The sequence below is a fragment of the Notolabrus celidotus genome, chromosome 17, assembly GCF_009762535.1.
Source record: "Notolabrus celidotus isolate fNotCel1 chromosome 17, fNotCel1.pri, whole genome shotgun sequence".
NCBI classification, from domain to species: Eukaryota; Metazoa; Chordata; class Actinopteri; order Labriformes; family Labridae; genus Notolabrus; species Notolabrus celidotus.
The window spans coordinates 28,529,743-28,543,245 of NC_048288.1; the positions used below are offsets into that span (position 1 = coordinate 28,529,743).

General features: G+C 37.8%; 1 protein-coding gene across 1 annotated transcript in view; it reads right to left on the reverse strand.

Annotated features, from left to right (window-relative positions):
- The window catches only part of cdh10a (cadherin 10, type 2a (T2-cadherin)), a 57,032-nt gene that overhangs the window by 22,243 nt on the left and 21,286 nt on the right, over positions 1-13,503 (reverse strand). Inside the window, exons 3-7 of the mRNA XM_034705857.1 lie at positions 10,818-11,112; positions 7,344-7,463; positions 2,921-3,088; positions 1,304-1,485; positions 199-452 (exon numbers count right to left, since the gene is read on the reverse strand). Coding sequence (XP_034561748.1) covers positions 199-452; positions 1,304-1,485; positions 2,921-3,088; positions 7,344-7,463; positions 10,818-11,112 — 1,019 coding nt within the window. The remainder of the gene's footprint in view (positions 1-198; positions 453-1,303; positions 1,486-2,920; positions 3,089-7,343; positions 7,464-10,817; positions 11,113-13,503) is intronic.

A 13,503-nucleotide genomic window follows, 5' to 3' on the forward strand; every position in this document is an offset into this window, starting at 1 on the left:
GATCTTATTCCAAACTCGTTCCAGACCTCCTGCTGTGACAGTCTGGAGAGTGAAGAGATAAAAACCTAGCTTTAAGATTTCAGGGTGTCATGGGTTGAGCGTGCAGGCTTTGTCTTTTTATAGTGACTGGACATTTGGCCCTTAACAGCCTGGCACTGTTTGAGCTCTAGACTCTTCTTGCTGTGTCTTATAACATACTTGACTGGTTTGCTGTCAGCGTCCGGGTCTCTGGCCGACACCACACCGACGAAGCTGCCAGCAGCCGTGTCCTCGTGCACTTCGATGATGTAAGGGTTCCTGGTGAAAACGGGAGGCTCATCCACATCCTCCACTGTTACTTTGACCGTGGCGTAGTCTTTGAATTGCAAGCCGTGGATGAACCTTGCGTCTAAGTATGTGTTTCTCACCTCCACTCTGAACTCATAGTCCCTCTTACTTTCGTAATCCAGTGCCTGCAGATGAAAGAGCATCAGAAGTCAAGCTGCAGACTTTTCCATAAAAAAAAAAGAAGGAAAAAAAAAAATAACAGTCCGCCTCCAGGATTTTGATAGGCAATTCATTGCATTTCATTTGTCTGCCTTTATCTCATCCACACTCTAAATTCAAAGTTACAAATCCAAGTGTGGAATACTGATCTGTGAGATCTTATGGGAAAACTGAAAGAGTAAAAAGCTTTATATTATTCATTTCACAGGCTTAGGGTATCTGATTCTACACTGGAGTTCAAAAATAAACTCTGTCATATGTCTTTATTACTAGAATAAACGTTATCAGGGGGCTACTTCTAATCTGAAACCGCTCTTTTCTACTTCCCCATTGAAGTCAAACGTGCTTTTTAAGCAGAGATAAAACGTCAGCTTAAATTTGAATTAAAACGTACAATAAAACTTGGAAAGTGGAGAGAAACCCCTGAACTTCAAAGGCCTCAGCTCCTCTTCTAAAGAAATAAATAAGAGCGTTCTTCAACCTCTTACTGCATGCACTTTTGAATCTGTGTCTGGAGTTGTGTAATCATGATTCATACATATGTAAAAATCAATCTCCCAACTTTAACTCGTCAAAATCAATTTTTCTCAAACAGCTGAACTTGAAACCCTTCAACCCTGAAGTCAGAGGACTGTTCACTGCAGCTGTATGAAAACATGTCACTCCTCACTGGAAGTGTTTTGTCTGATTGCACAGCCATTATCAATCAGGTAGCAGTTACATAACTCCTCACAGCAGCGGCTGGGTTTGATGACTAAAGCATGAAACATATGAAGTTAGACTTAGGTGGATGAAATGAGGATGACAATTAACTTACCTTTTTGATTATGATGACTCCTTCCTGTGTGGTTTGGTCCGTGATGATGTTGAATATATCATGACCACCGACGATGCTGTACTCCATCTCAGCATTACGGCCAATGTCTGGATCATCGGCCTTAATGCGACCGATGGCTCCTCCGATATCTATGGACTCCACCGCGGTCACACGGAAGGAATCTACACAGGATCAATCCGTCACTCAGATTCAGTTATATAGAACTTTTAAATCAAGCATTGAATTATCTTTGATCAGTAAGGGATGATGTATGGTGAGCAGGTGATTTGGGGGAATGAAATAGGGCTTATAACCTGGCTGCAAACTAAAGATACAAACAAGTTGACTCTTAGTCTTGATCTAAAGATGATTTAATGATTTGAAAATTGTTTATTTATGCAGCCAATGAAAAAAATATTCCCTCAGATTTGACGGTTGGTAGCCCTCCCATGGCTTCGGATTCTTTTCAGCCTACTAAAGTCAAAATATTAGCATTCTCCTGTAGTCATGTATCTCTGCCAAAGTTAATACCTCGCTGCTGTTTGTGGTTTCTTTGGTCAACATTTCTTTCACTCAGCCCAATAACTAGTGATGGATTTTAAAACACACAAGGAGCTGTTTTCTTCTTCCCCCTCCTATCTTCTTTTCTCTGCTGGTAATCAGTTATAAATTGCCTACAAGTCTCTAGTTTTGTGCTCTTCAAATAAATTGAAAATAATGATTAAATATGCTAAATTAAGAGAAACTAACACTTTTGCCACATTGTCAACAGGCAGTGACGAAACTCTAATATTTCAAAAATGGTCAGCACTCCTTTCTGTGGATTGATGTTATTCTATGTTCATGATCTTGATCTCCCTGGCATTAATCCTGCTTTTCAGATTGAATACCTGCTGTCATGGGTTTTTGACCAATTAAAATCAAGCATTTAACTTGGATGGGTGATTAATAAGACGCCAGGTAATAAAAATACAAAATCAAGTATTTAACTTGGATGGGTGAATAATAAGAAGCCAGGTAATACAAATAAATAAATAAATGAATAAAATAAAATTGAATTAGATTACATTTAAAAAATACAATAAAATACAATAAAATTACTTTAATTAAATTAAATCAAATTAAAATGTATATTTATTCAACCTAATTAAAAAAAATAAAAAAGCATTAATACATTTCAATAAACACGTAAGAAAACTTAAAGGGGAATTTTTAAACCCTTAAGGTCCAACTCAAGGGGTGAATTAAAATAATTCCACAGGTATATAAATGGATAAATGCAGCTCAATTAATGCTTAAATAGGTCTGATTAATGAATTGAGGGATGAATGAATAAATAAAACTCAATTAAGAATCTAATTGGAAGGTAAAATGAAAAAAAGACAGATTCATTAAGTAATTAAAACTTGATTTAAAGCCAGAATTGAAACAGGTAAACAAAACAAAAAAAACACCTTGAGTGGTGAAATAAAGTCCATAAAAGATGAACTTCAAAGGTGAAATCAAATGAACTGATAGATGAAGGTGAATTGAAATTCATTGACACAGTAAGGGCAAAAGGTTGTGAGGAAAGTTCAAGTCAGTAAAGCATAGATGTAGATTTCATATCCTTCTTACGGTTAGCGAAGCGAGGTGGACTGTCGTTGACATCCGAGAGCGTGATGCTGACCGTCGTGGTTCCTGAGAGTCCACCCATCTGTCCGGCCATGTCTTTAGCCTGGATCACGACCTGGTAGTTCTCCTTCACTTCTCTGTCCATGCCTGGCAGAGCTGTCTTGATCGTGCCTGGAACAAAAAAATACATATTTCCTTCCAGCACTTTCGTCAGTTTAAAAGAAAATTTCATTTTGGTGAAATGGATTTGCTATTTTACAGTAATTGAGATCAGATTTAGATCAATTCCATCTCCTTGCCCAACCAAGGCTCCTAGAAAATTGCATTTATATACAGCTAATTAGGTTTGCCAATTTTGTTTTGAGGGGAAATGTAGCTGCCGTCTGGATTATGTTCCCTTGCAACATTCTTCTGCTGTCAGATGTGCTGCATTTTTCTGTGCAGCATTCAAGCAGCAGGAAGAAGATGGAGTGGAGGGGTATAAGAGAAAAAGGGCCTTTGGCATTCTGAGTCTTGAGCTCTGTGCTCTGTACTGCAAAGCCAGGGATGAAAGTGACATGGAGCATGTCATTTCTCTTATTGTCAGACATATGCCACTAAATGTCAGATGGTAATTCAAGCTAATTTTAGACATACTGCAAAACATGAATGAAAGCATAAATAAAATGACAGCTTAAAGAGGAGGCCTTAAAACTAAGTGTGTAAGTCAAAGGGAAAATAACTACAGTCTTGTGCAGGCAGTAAACAGGAAACAATGTGTACACTGTGCAGATATATCAAGCATGAAATTTAAATTAGGACAAAAATCACTCAGAGTCTCAACTCCATTAAAAGCATGTTGCATCAAACAAACACATTAATTCCTCTGAACAAGCCTGTTTTTAAATAAATACTTCACATGTTTTAACTAACAGCATGAGAGCCGAGCAGAGCCCAAGGAATTGGCAAACATGAGTGAAAAAAGTTTGGACAAAGCTCTGAGCAGAGTTTTTTTTTTTTTTTTTTGCTCTATCCTGCTTCAATTTGGCCGTGATACCTCCAACAACATAAGTTCCAAACATGCAAAACGCAGAATCTCAGGAAGCATGCATCTGTGTGTCTGTCTCATTCTGATTGTATTTGTAAATAGTCTGAAAATGCAGTTTAAAGTCTGTTTTTCCTATTTTGGTGTGTGCTATTAGCAGCTTTAGCTCCACAATTCATAGGACGTCTTGTATACGTGAGGAACAGCTGTGGGCAGGGCTTGAAATTAACCCCCGCCAAGCGCCAATGGCGGGTAAAAAATCAAAACACATACTCGCCAGTGGCCGATGGAAAATTTTGTATTGCATGTGAGGTTTTGTTTTCATACTTTCGAACATTTCTGCCGACTGTCAGGGTATTTTGACCCTTGTGGTGCGCTGTAGGGGGGAATGGGTTGGTTGTCACACTTTTTACTGTTTTGATGATTGCTCATCATCAAATCATCTTTCAATAGTCATTCCTACATTAAATTGAAGCTTAAGGTGTTGGCTTGAAATGTGTGTATCCCTCTCATTTTCCAGCTCATTGTAACAAAGAGGCAATTAACTATCAAAGACACTCTGACACATTGTGACAACCATCCCCATGATGGGATTGGTATTTCAATGGGAAAAATCTTTTAAAACATAACTTATTGCATTTTAACATAAAATGAGCAAGGAACATGAACAGGAAACGCATCTTTAGGTCAGCCTATATAACAACATACAGAACAAAACAAATAGGCAGACTCAACTAGGCGTTACATGTGACAACCAACCCCAAAGAGAATGTGACGACCAACCCCAAATGGATTTTTTTGCTAGCATCAAGGCTAACAACCATCTAACAAGTATTTAGCTAGCTACTAAAAATCTAAACTATAGCTTTCCCCTCACACTTTGTAAGGGTAACACTTGTTTTGTTATAAACCCATCGTTTAAAAGCCTAGAAGAAAAATACTGAGGAGCTGAATATTTACAATTTGACATGAAACACACAAAAAGTCCTCTCACCTCAAGTTCAGCTGTCTTACTCCAGAGAAGACTATGTAGGTGAGCTCGGATTCTAATTCTGGAAATGCCCATACCCCAATTTGAGAGACAGCGCCCTCTGGTGGCGAGATATAACGAGTGTGCCAACCAACCCGTGTGACAACCAACCATATTCTCCCCTACTTGTGTTGTGATTTGGTACCTCAGGAACGGCGTGAAGTCAGCTACTGGAGTTCTATTCATTCCTTTTGCTTGAAGAAGCACGGCGGGAAAAGAGCGTTTTGAGGAAGATATGGCGACACATTCCCGGCGTGAAGCCAACGCAAACAAAAAGGATAAACAAAGAGACTGCTAAACGGAGTAATGTCACTTTACGACGTTTCAAAGAAAACTGGAAAATTGACGAGGCTGGCCAACCTCGGTCCTGGCTGACTTACGACCCGACAAACCACACCATGAGTTGAAGCCTTTAGAAACGTATGGTAATTATTTAAAATCAAATAAGGAGTGATTTTTCATTTGGCCGGTGAAAAATATTTTTGGCTGGTACATTTTTGGAGGCCACTAGCCAATGGCAGATGAGGTAAAAAGTTAATTTTACGCCCTGCCTGTGGGTCAGAGGAGCAGATATTAAAGCCGACCTGAAGAAGCATTTTCTTGTTGGCTTCTTCTCTTATATTAATCTGTGTGAAATACAGGAACTTCAGCTGATTGAGGGTCTGATAGATGGACTATCTGTCTTAGTGTTTGGCTAGCTGAAGTGTCTGACATTCAGCTGGCTAAAGTTCAAACCTTAAACTTTTCAGAATATGCAGGACACGTGTTTCAGCTTAAACAAGCACCACATGTGATGTGTTTTGACCTGATAAAGTTGTCCATCACGTTGATACTTAGGTCATTTCATATCTGCTTAACCTTCCACACTTATTTGTTTTTTATGTTGCTCAATATCTCTGAGATTGATGGCTGTAGTTATCCCGGGCCATCTTTCAATCTGCCTTCTGTTGGAGGTGCTGATATTGACTTTGCAGCTGAGCTGTGATTTATTTTCCGTCAGATGAATTAATAACATCATAACCGTATCATGTTCAGAATCTGTTTTGTTCCTTTAATGTTTGTCTCCTAGTTGCAGCCTTGAATGTCAGGGAGAACAAGAGTGTGTATCCCTGCAACTGCAAACTCTAATACAGATCTTTGTCAACAAGTGGGACTCTATCTATGTGGTATGACAAGACTAAAGCAAGCCAACGTCAGTGTGCAAGCTCCACTTAACAGTCAAACTTTACACCTCAAGCATTAATGATGCGGAATATAGTCCGTGCTTCTTCATTCATGAGAAGATGTTCCTTTTTTAAATTTTGGTTTACTTCAGTCAAACAGAAATCAGGCAGAAACATCTATAAGGTGGAACATTTTAACCGTCACACTTTGTACTACACCAATTATATCAGATTAAAACCAAACAGCTTCAACAATACGACACCAATTACAACCCAAATTACAAAAAATTGTTGAGGAAAATTTAGTTTTAGGTGTCGTGTCCACTGCAGCCATTTTTTGTGCTGGCAGCGCCTATCTTCTATTCAAACCGAATTTGATTTAGCGTTTGCAGTGCTCAGCGTCCTCACTGCAAAATCACCCTCTTCGTCAGCTGATTTTGGCTGCAGCGCTCAAGTTGAAAGAAGTCCAACTTTTGGCCGTGCTCATCAATGTCACTTTTTGTTCACAGACCAATCAGAATCAAGAAAGGGCGGGACTTCGGATATCAACTTTGTCAAAAAAAATGGCATTTTGACAGTTTTAACATGTTGATGTGTTGTCTCTGCACTATTTACAGTTAAATATAAGGTTTAAATGATTTGCAAACCATCAATATCATTTCTTATCAATAATCTAAACAGCATCCCAACTTTTCTAGAATTGTGATTATTTATAACTGTAACCTGAAAATGAAATGAAACATCATACTTTAGTTTACTTCTTTGTTTATGTTATTTGCTGCTCTCTGATTGGACCCTGCCACAGCTGTTACTGGGTAACAGATTCACACAATACTGTGTGGCTTAAACATCACTTATGTTCCACTGGTGCAGACCATTTTGGAGACTCATAAGTTTTGAATGTGAAGTTTGTCCAGATGTTACTTATTTCACAAAAATGTTAAAGATATAACTTTTTCAGTCACATCAAAGCAGGCACTGGAAATTAACAAATTGAGGTAATTTAGAGATTCCATTAAATTAAAGTCCTCTAACTGTTGTGTTGGTAAATGTTATTTATGGCTAGTCAAAGTGTGAGATTAATAAGATGAGCAGCACTCACATGCTGATAAATACTTCTGCTTGTTAAATGCTCGGGAACACTTAACATATTGCTTCTTCAATAAGATAAGAAACTGAGTCCAAGAGATCCTGCTGTGTTCGGCTTACCGTTTTCAGAATCCACAGAGAAATACGGCTGTCCCTGCAGGATGCTGTATACAAGCTTGGCACTGTTCCCATACGTTTGATCATCCGCATCAGTGGCAGTTATAGTAGCAACAGATGTACCTGGAAAAAAAAAGAGCAAACAAAGTCAAACCCAATGCCGAAAGCTCTGATTCTACACAAGATAATACGAAGACACTGACTCGATGTATTCTTTCTCCTTACTGAAAAAATGTGCCGTGAATCTGACAGCTCCTTTTTAGCGACGCAGTGAGTCACGCTGACTAATCTTATAGTTTAATGTCTAACAACAGGGATCTGGAGAAAATCAAATTGTTGGTTCCATAAAAGCAGTCATGTCTAAACAAACAAAGCATCTGCAGTATTCACATAAAAAAAAACAACAACGTACAGCTGTTGCAGCTTTGCTAAATTATTAATAAAAAAGTGAAAGGCTTGCAGACCATAGCCGAGTCTCTTTTGGTCCATTAGTGAAAATTATTGCTTTGATTAAACTGTGTGTGGGTAGATTGATGTCTTAAATATCAGTGAGAAGGAAAGTTTCTGTGTCATCAGAATACCAAGTGAGGATTTCTGCCTCCATGAGCAAGACATTACAGGCTCTGTGATAAATTACACATCCCCCACAGCCTGCAAACAAACGGCCTGATGTTTTCTGTGTGCATTTTAAATGTGTGTCCCAATATTCAGCCTTCATTTTTCTTTGTTTTTTTTCAATTTCACATTTAAAGTTACAGTGGGAAACTTGGAGGGAAGTATCCAACAATCATTCTGCATTATGGTTCTTTGTTTATTTCTATTTTTTTGCCAAAGTAAACAGTTTATAGACATTTTTCCATGTTGGCCTTCTGGTGACATCATGCTCAGATATGGTTATCACATGTTACTTCTGTGTTCCAGGTCATAGGTTGTTTAAACCTTAATTCACTGCTTGATGTTACACAAGTTAGATTTCTCATCCTACCACTGGACTTAGGCTTGTATCCCAACTGTACTTTTCTAGAACCGGTGTCAAAAAGTGCTCCACAATAACAGAATAAAAAGCAAAAAACAAGACATAGCAGTAATGGCATAAAAGACAGGTCAAACAAAGGCTTGCCTAAACTAATGGGTCTAAAACTGCTTTTTAAAAATTGTCCACAGCTCTCTCAAATGTTGAAGCTAAGACCACTGATGTTGCCAGTCCAATGACAACACATTAGCTAACATCAGAACAAAGTAAGCATTAGCATTCAGCCATATCATAGTACACAATCCCGTCTGAACTCACAGATACGATTGGAAAGTATAGCTGACCTCTTTAGTAGTGCTAATGTTCATGTAACTATTTTTACATCAAGCTAGCTAACCTTCCGATGGTAAGTGTTGGGAAAGTGTATGGAAAGACGCCGGTGTTATGTTTCAATGAGTTACTCTGTTTACTGTCAACTTTTGGTGGAATGTATGTTTAACAGGGTGGCCTGATGAACCATAACATCATACTTAAGCCATTTATCAGTGGCTAGCTAAAGTGATGTAAAAATAGACAGTTAAGTAAACATTAGTGCTTCTAAAAGCCAGTTAACAGGGTAGCCTGATAATTCATAACACCGTACTTAAGTTTTGTATTACTGGCTAGCTTAAGTGACACATTAGTTACACATTAGTGCCAGTCAGCTAGTAAACGATCATGTAACATGCACAAGTTTTCTGTCAGCTGTCCTATCAAAGATGTAATTGTTAGCTAAAACAAGGATGAATGCTAATGTTAGCTGTGTTCTGATTTTAGAATATGTGTTTTTAGATGTCCTAATCAATCGGGTAGCACTTAAGTGACAACAGCTCGTCAGATCATCAAGGTTTATACGACTTACAACCTGGAACACAACAGTAAGACATGATAATAGTATTTGAGCTTAATACCAAAAGCGTGACGTCACAAGAAGGTGATCATTGTGAGGAAATCGTTGATTGCCAACACTTCAAAATGTCAAGAGTTGTGCAAAATGCTCACCACAGCCAAAGCCAAGGGGGTTATCTATCAACTACCTGTGTTGCTGAACAATCTCACAATTAAGATGAAGGAGCCAGAAAATGTCAAATAAATTCATGGTTATCAAATGATTTGTCGATTTACTTTCATTTCAATAGACTTATTGATTAATGGTTAACGGTTGCAGCTTTTTAAAGTGTGTCTTTGCAGATATCTTCATGCAGATAACACCAGCAGTGCTGTCTTTAGCTAAGCAAGGTCATATTATGGATGCATGTTTAAAATTATTTATTTTCCTGACCTCTTTTACCAGAGCCAGAAGAGACAACCTCCTACTGAGGAGCTGGACTGTAATTACACTTCTAATGGACACTGTATTTGAATATATATGTGCTGCTGGTTTTCCATCTGGAAATAAATCCAACTAAGAACCTATATCACAAACATTATCTTCAAAAATCCAACCACACAGATTATATGCACAGACTACATGTCACATATCCAAGTGATAGATGCTTCACTTTCTAATAAAATGTAATCTGTGTGTTAATTATTTTAGTCAAGTTAAAAAGCAGATATATATTTCAGCTCAGACACAGCTCAGTTCCCCTCAGATCCCCTGTCATTTAGTCACTCCAATATTAAGTCCCACATAATCCACCCAAGCGTTTCAATAACACCACTTTGCAAATACTGTCCTTGGCATTCAGGAGACCTCTGCCGTGTCCTGTTTGGGTCGGACTGTCTCCATGCATACTAATGAACCCTTGAACATCTGTCCCACTTAGTCCCCAGCACTGATAGCATAAAAGGGAGCTGCTGATTTTCCATGGCTGGCTGGCTTGATTAACCAGCGTGTTCAGTCTGAACATATAAGGCCGTTTATTAGTCCGGAGATGAGCAGCGGTGACCCTGACCCACCTTTAGCCAGCGTGCATGAGGCTGAGGAATCTAAAAGCAGTGCATTATGAATCACAAATAGGCCATTGTTATTTGTCAATTGGGTTTTGATTCACCCTTGATTGCTCCTGTGTATTAATTTGTGCCTTCAATTGAGAATTGATTTCAAGTTGCATGCATTATTTTTTATAAGCTTTGTTTATATTCATGCCAATTGGTTTATTTATATTACTTGAATGGAATGAAGTGGAGGGCAATGAAGCAAATCTTTAATTGGAAAGACTGCGACAATTTAAACTTTCAATATTTTCCACTGCCTATTAAAAATGGCAAATGGCATTGCTTGTTATGCATGCTCAATGAGCCTGACCAAACAAATAAGGATCAGAAAAACAACTCTGAATACTGCATCTGAAGAGGCAAGTCAGCGTATAACAGCTAAAATCAACAGTTTGCAGTGATGTAAGGCAGAGAGAAGTACAAGCTTCAATCATTCTGGGGCTTTTTTTTTGCTCAAAAGTCACAGTGATAATTAACTTATCCTCAACAGAGCTGACACTTTAATTAAACAAAGCATAACTTACCAACTTCAGACATTTCAGGGACACTGGCGAAGTAGATTTCCTTTGAAAACTTTGGTTCATTGTCGTTGATATCGTGGATTTTAATGTTGAATTCAGTATCAGGCTCCAGCTCGGCATTGGTGTCCTTATCCAAAACTTTGGCAAAAAGAGTGTACATTGCTTTCTCCTCCCTGTCCAGCCTCTTGGTGGCGTGAATGTCCCCAGACTTCTCATCGATTAGGAAAAGGGTGCCTGCCCCGTCTCCGGTCAGAACGTATCTGGCGTTGCCTCCATTTTTGTCCATGCTTGAGTGCAACTGAAAAGTAGAGACACAGTTTATTCATAGGGACTCAAACTTGAATAAATAGAGGGATGAAGACTAGGAAAAAATTATTTGTGACATTCATCTTTTGATGTAAGAATTTACCCCCCAAAAAATTATAAATAATAATAATAATAATGATGTATTTATATAGCACTTTTCAATATAGTCCACAAACAGATTCCCAATGGTCAATACAAGCAAGTAGAAATGCAAAAAAAATTATGAAGAAATAAAATAAAAAAACTTAAAAGCATACACACTTATGAAACAGACCAAAACAGATCAAATTCAAAACTGAATAGAATGTCAGAATGAAGGCCTTTTTGTAATGTGTCAATAAAGCGAAATAAAAAAATGTTAAAGACAATAAAAGGAAATACAAATTTGTTATCCAGGATTCTCAGAAGGCGAAATCACCTTGACCACACCATCTTTGCTGCTAACACCAAGTTTGTTTGCAGCATTGGTTGCTGCTTTTTGACCATTGATTAACATTTTCCCCTAAATGCATAACATGTGGAATGTTCAATTCAAATGAATACCCATGTACTGACAGCTGGTACCACCAATGTTAAATAAATATGAAGAAGTCTTTAGAAATGTTAGAAAAAGTTCCTCATGTGTCCCTCACAAGTGCCAGCCAGAGCGCTTTTGGTTGTTATGTCCCTAAACTGTGGAACTTTCTGCCTTTGGAGAAATCTCTGAGTGTGTTTCTAAAAATAAACTTAAGACTTACATTTTAAATCTGGCTTTTAACTAGGAGGAATTTATTTTGAACCCCTGACTGCATTATTACCATTATGACCATTATTTTAGCATCATTTTTATCTTTTGTTTTATTCTATCTTATTGTATGCTATTTTAATGAATATTATTTTTCTGGTCTTTATTTGATTTGATTGAATTGATTTTTATTGTAATGATTTTATTTCAATTTTATTTTTTTATCCAATTGATTTTATTTATTTTATTGTAATTATATATTTTTTTATTTGTAATTACTTTCCTCAATCTTGTTTTAGCCTTGTATCATTTAACCTATTGTTGTTGTTTTTGTTGTTGTTTTCTGCCCATTTTTTTTTATTAAGCATTTTGGGCTGCATGCTTGAATGTATGAAAGGTGCTATATAAATGAAGATGACTTAAGTTGAGTAGAAAATTATCACTAAGGTAATTAATCAACTGAGTGGTTGGGTCATTTTCCCATCTGGTTGCATTATGGCTACATTATTTCTGCAAACAAGCAGAGTCACTACCTGCACACCAGAAGAAAGAATGCCAGTCTTCTACATTGGCCTCATATTCAAAACTAGAGGCTGGGTCCACTTCTCATATTCAGCCTGTTATTAAAATTGAGTAAATAAAAAAATGGCACCCTTGTGAACAGTAAAATAATGGCGTAAACCCACGGAGGATTCAAAGTGTTGCTGAACAGAACACGGCCTTGGCACATCCACAGTGTCAAGTGCGACACACTCCATTAGTTCAGATCAAATTAGTCTCAGATTTTTCTTCCAAATTGCGCCTTTGAAAAATGATGAAAACCTGACCTACAGCAACAACTGCTAAAATTAGTCACCTCTGACCTATCCATCACCTTGAAGCATGCTCTAAGTGTCACCGAGGAGTAATGGCGGCCTGCTGTGACAGACACTTGATTCAGGCTCATTACTGTACTGGATCTGTCAGCAGATATATTTAGAGCGCTATCTCATGGGCTCACATTTTTAAATGACATGTAGTTAGGGACACAGAATGTACGTCAGTAACTTATTAATATTTATGTCTGCATGCTGTGAAGAAACTAATTATTTTTTTCCTGCAGTTGGAAGAGTGATGTCAACAGTACAACTTTGAATGGAAATCAGAAATGTATTGCCGGAGTGCTGGCAGAAAGAAGGAAATGAGGACGCATGTTGGAACAGGATGCTGTCAAGTTCAAAATGAACAATATGCACAGTATTCCAGGCTGTGTTTGGATATATTTGAATGCAAATGAACCCCATTAATCCAGAGTCTATTAAAGAAGAGCCTTAATGTTCACATAGATTTGTTTTCTGGGAGAATCTGTCAGTGGTTTCTGAATATGAATTCTCTGCTGAGCTGTGAAACGAGAATTTATGTTGTGGGAAGTGATGTGAAGGCTGTTGCTCTTGACTGTGAGTCAGGCTAATTTTGGAAAGCAGGAGTTTTTCATCATTAATGGCCTTCATGTTTCTGCTAATTTACTCCTGTGAAATAAGCCTTGAGTAGTACTACATTCACCGTCTCTCTTCTTTGAAATTCATGACTCTAGTTTTTTATGTTTACAATTTTATTTACCAAAAGCATCCACAATATGTCCCTGCGTGCTTTTCAATCTAGAAGTGCATTTACATGGAC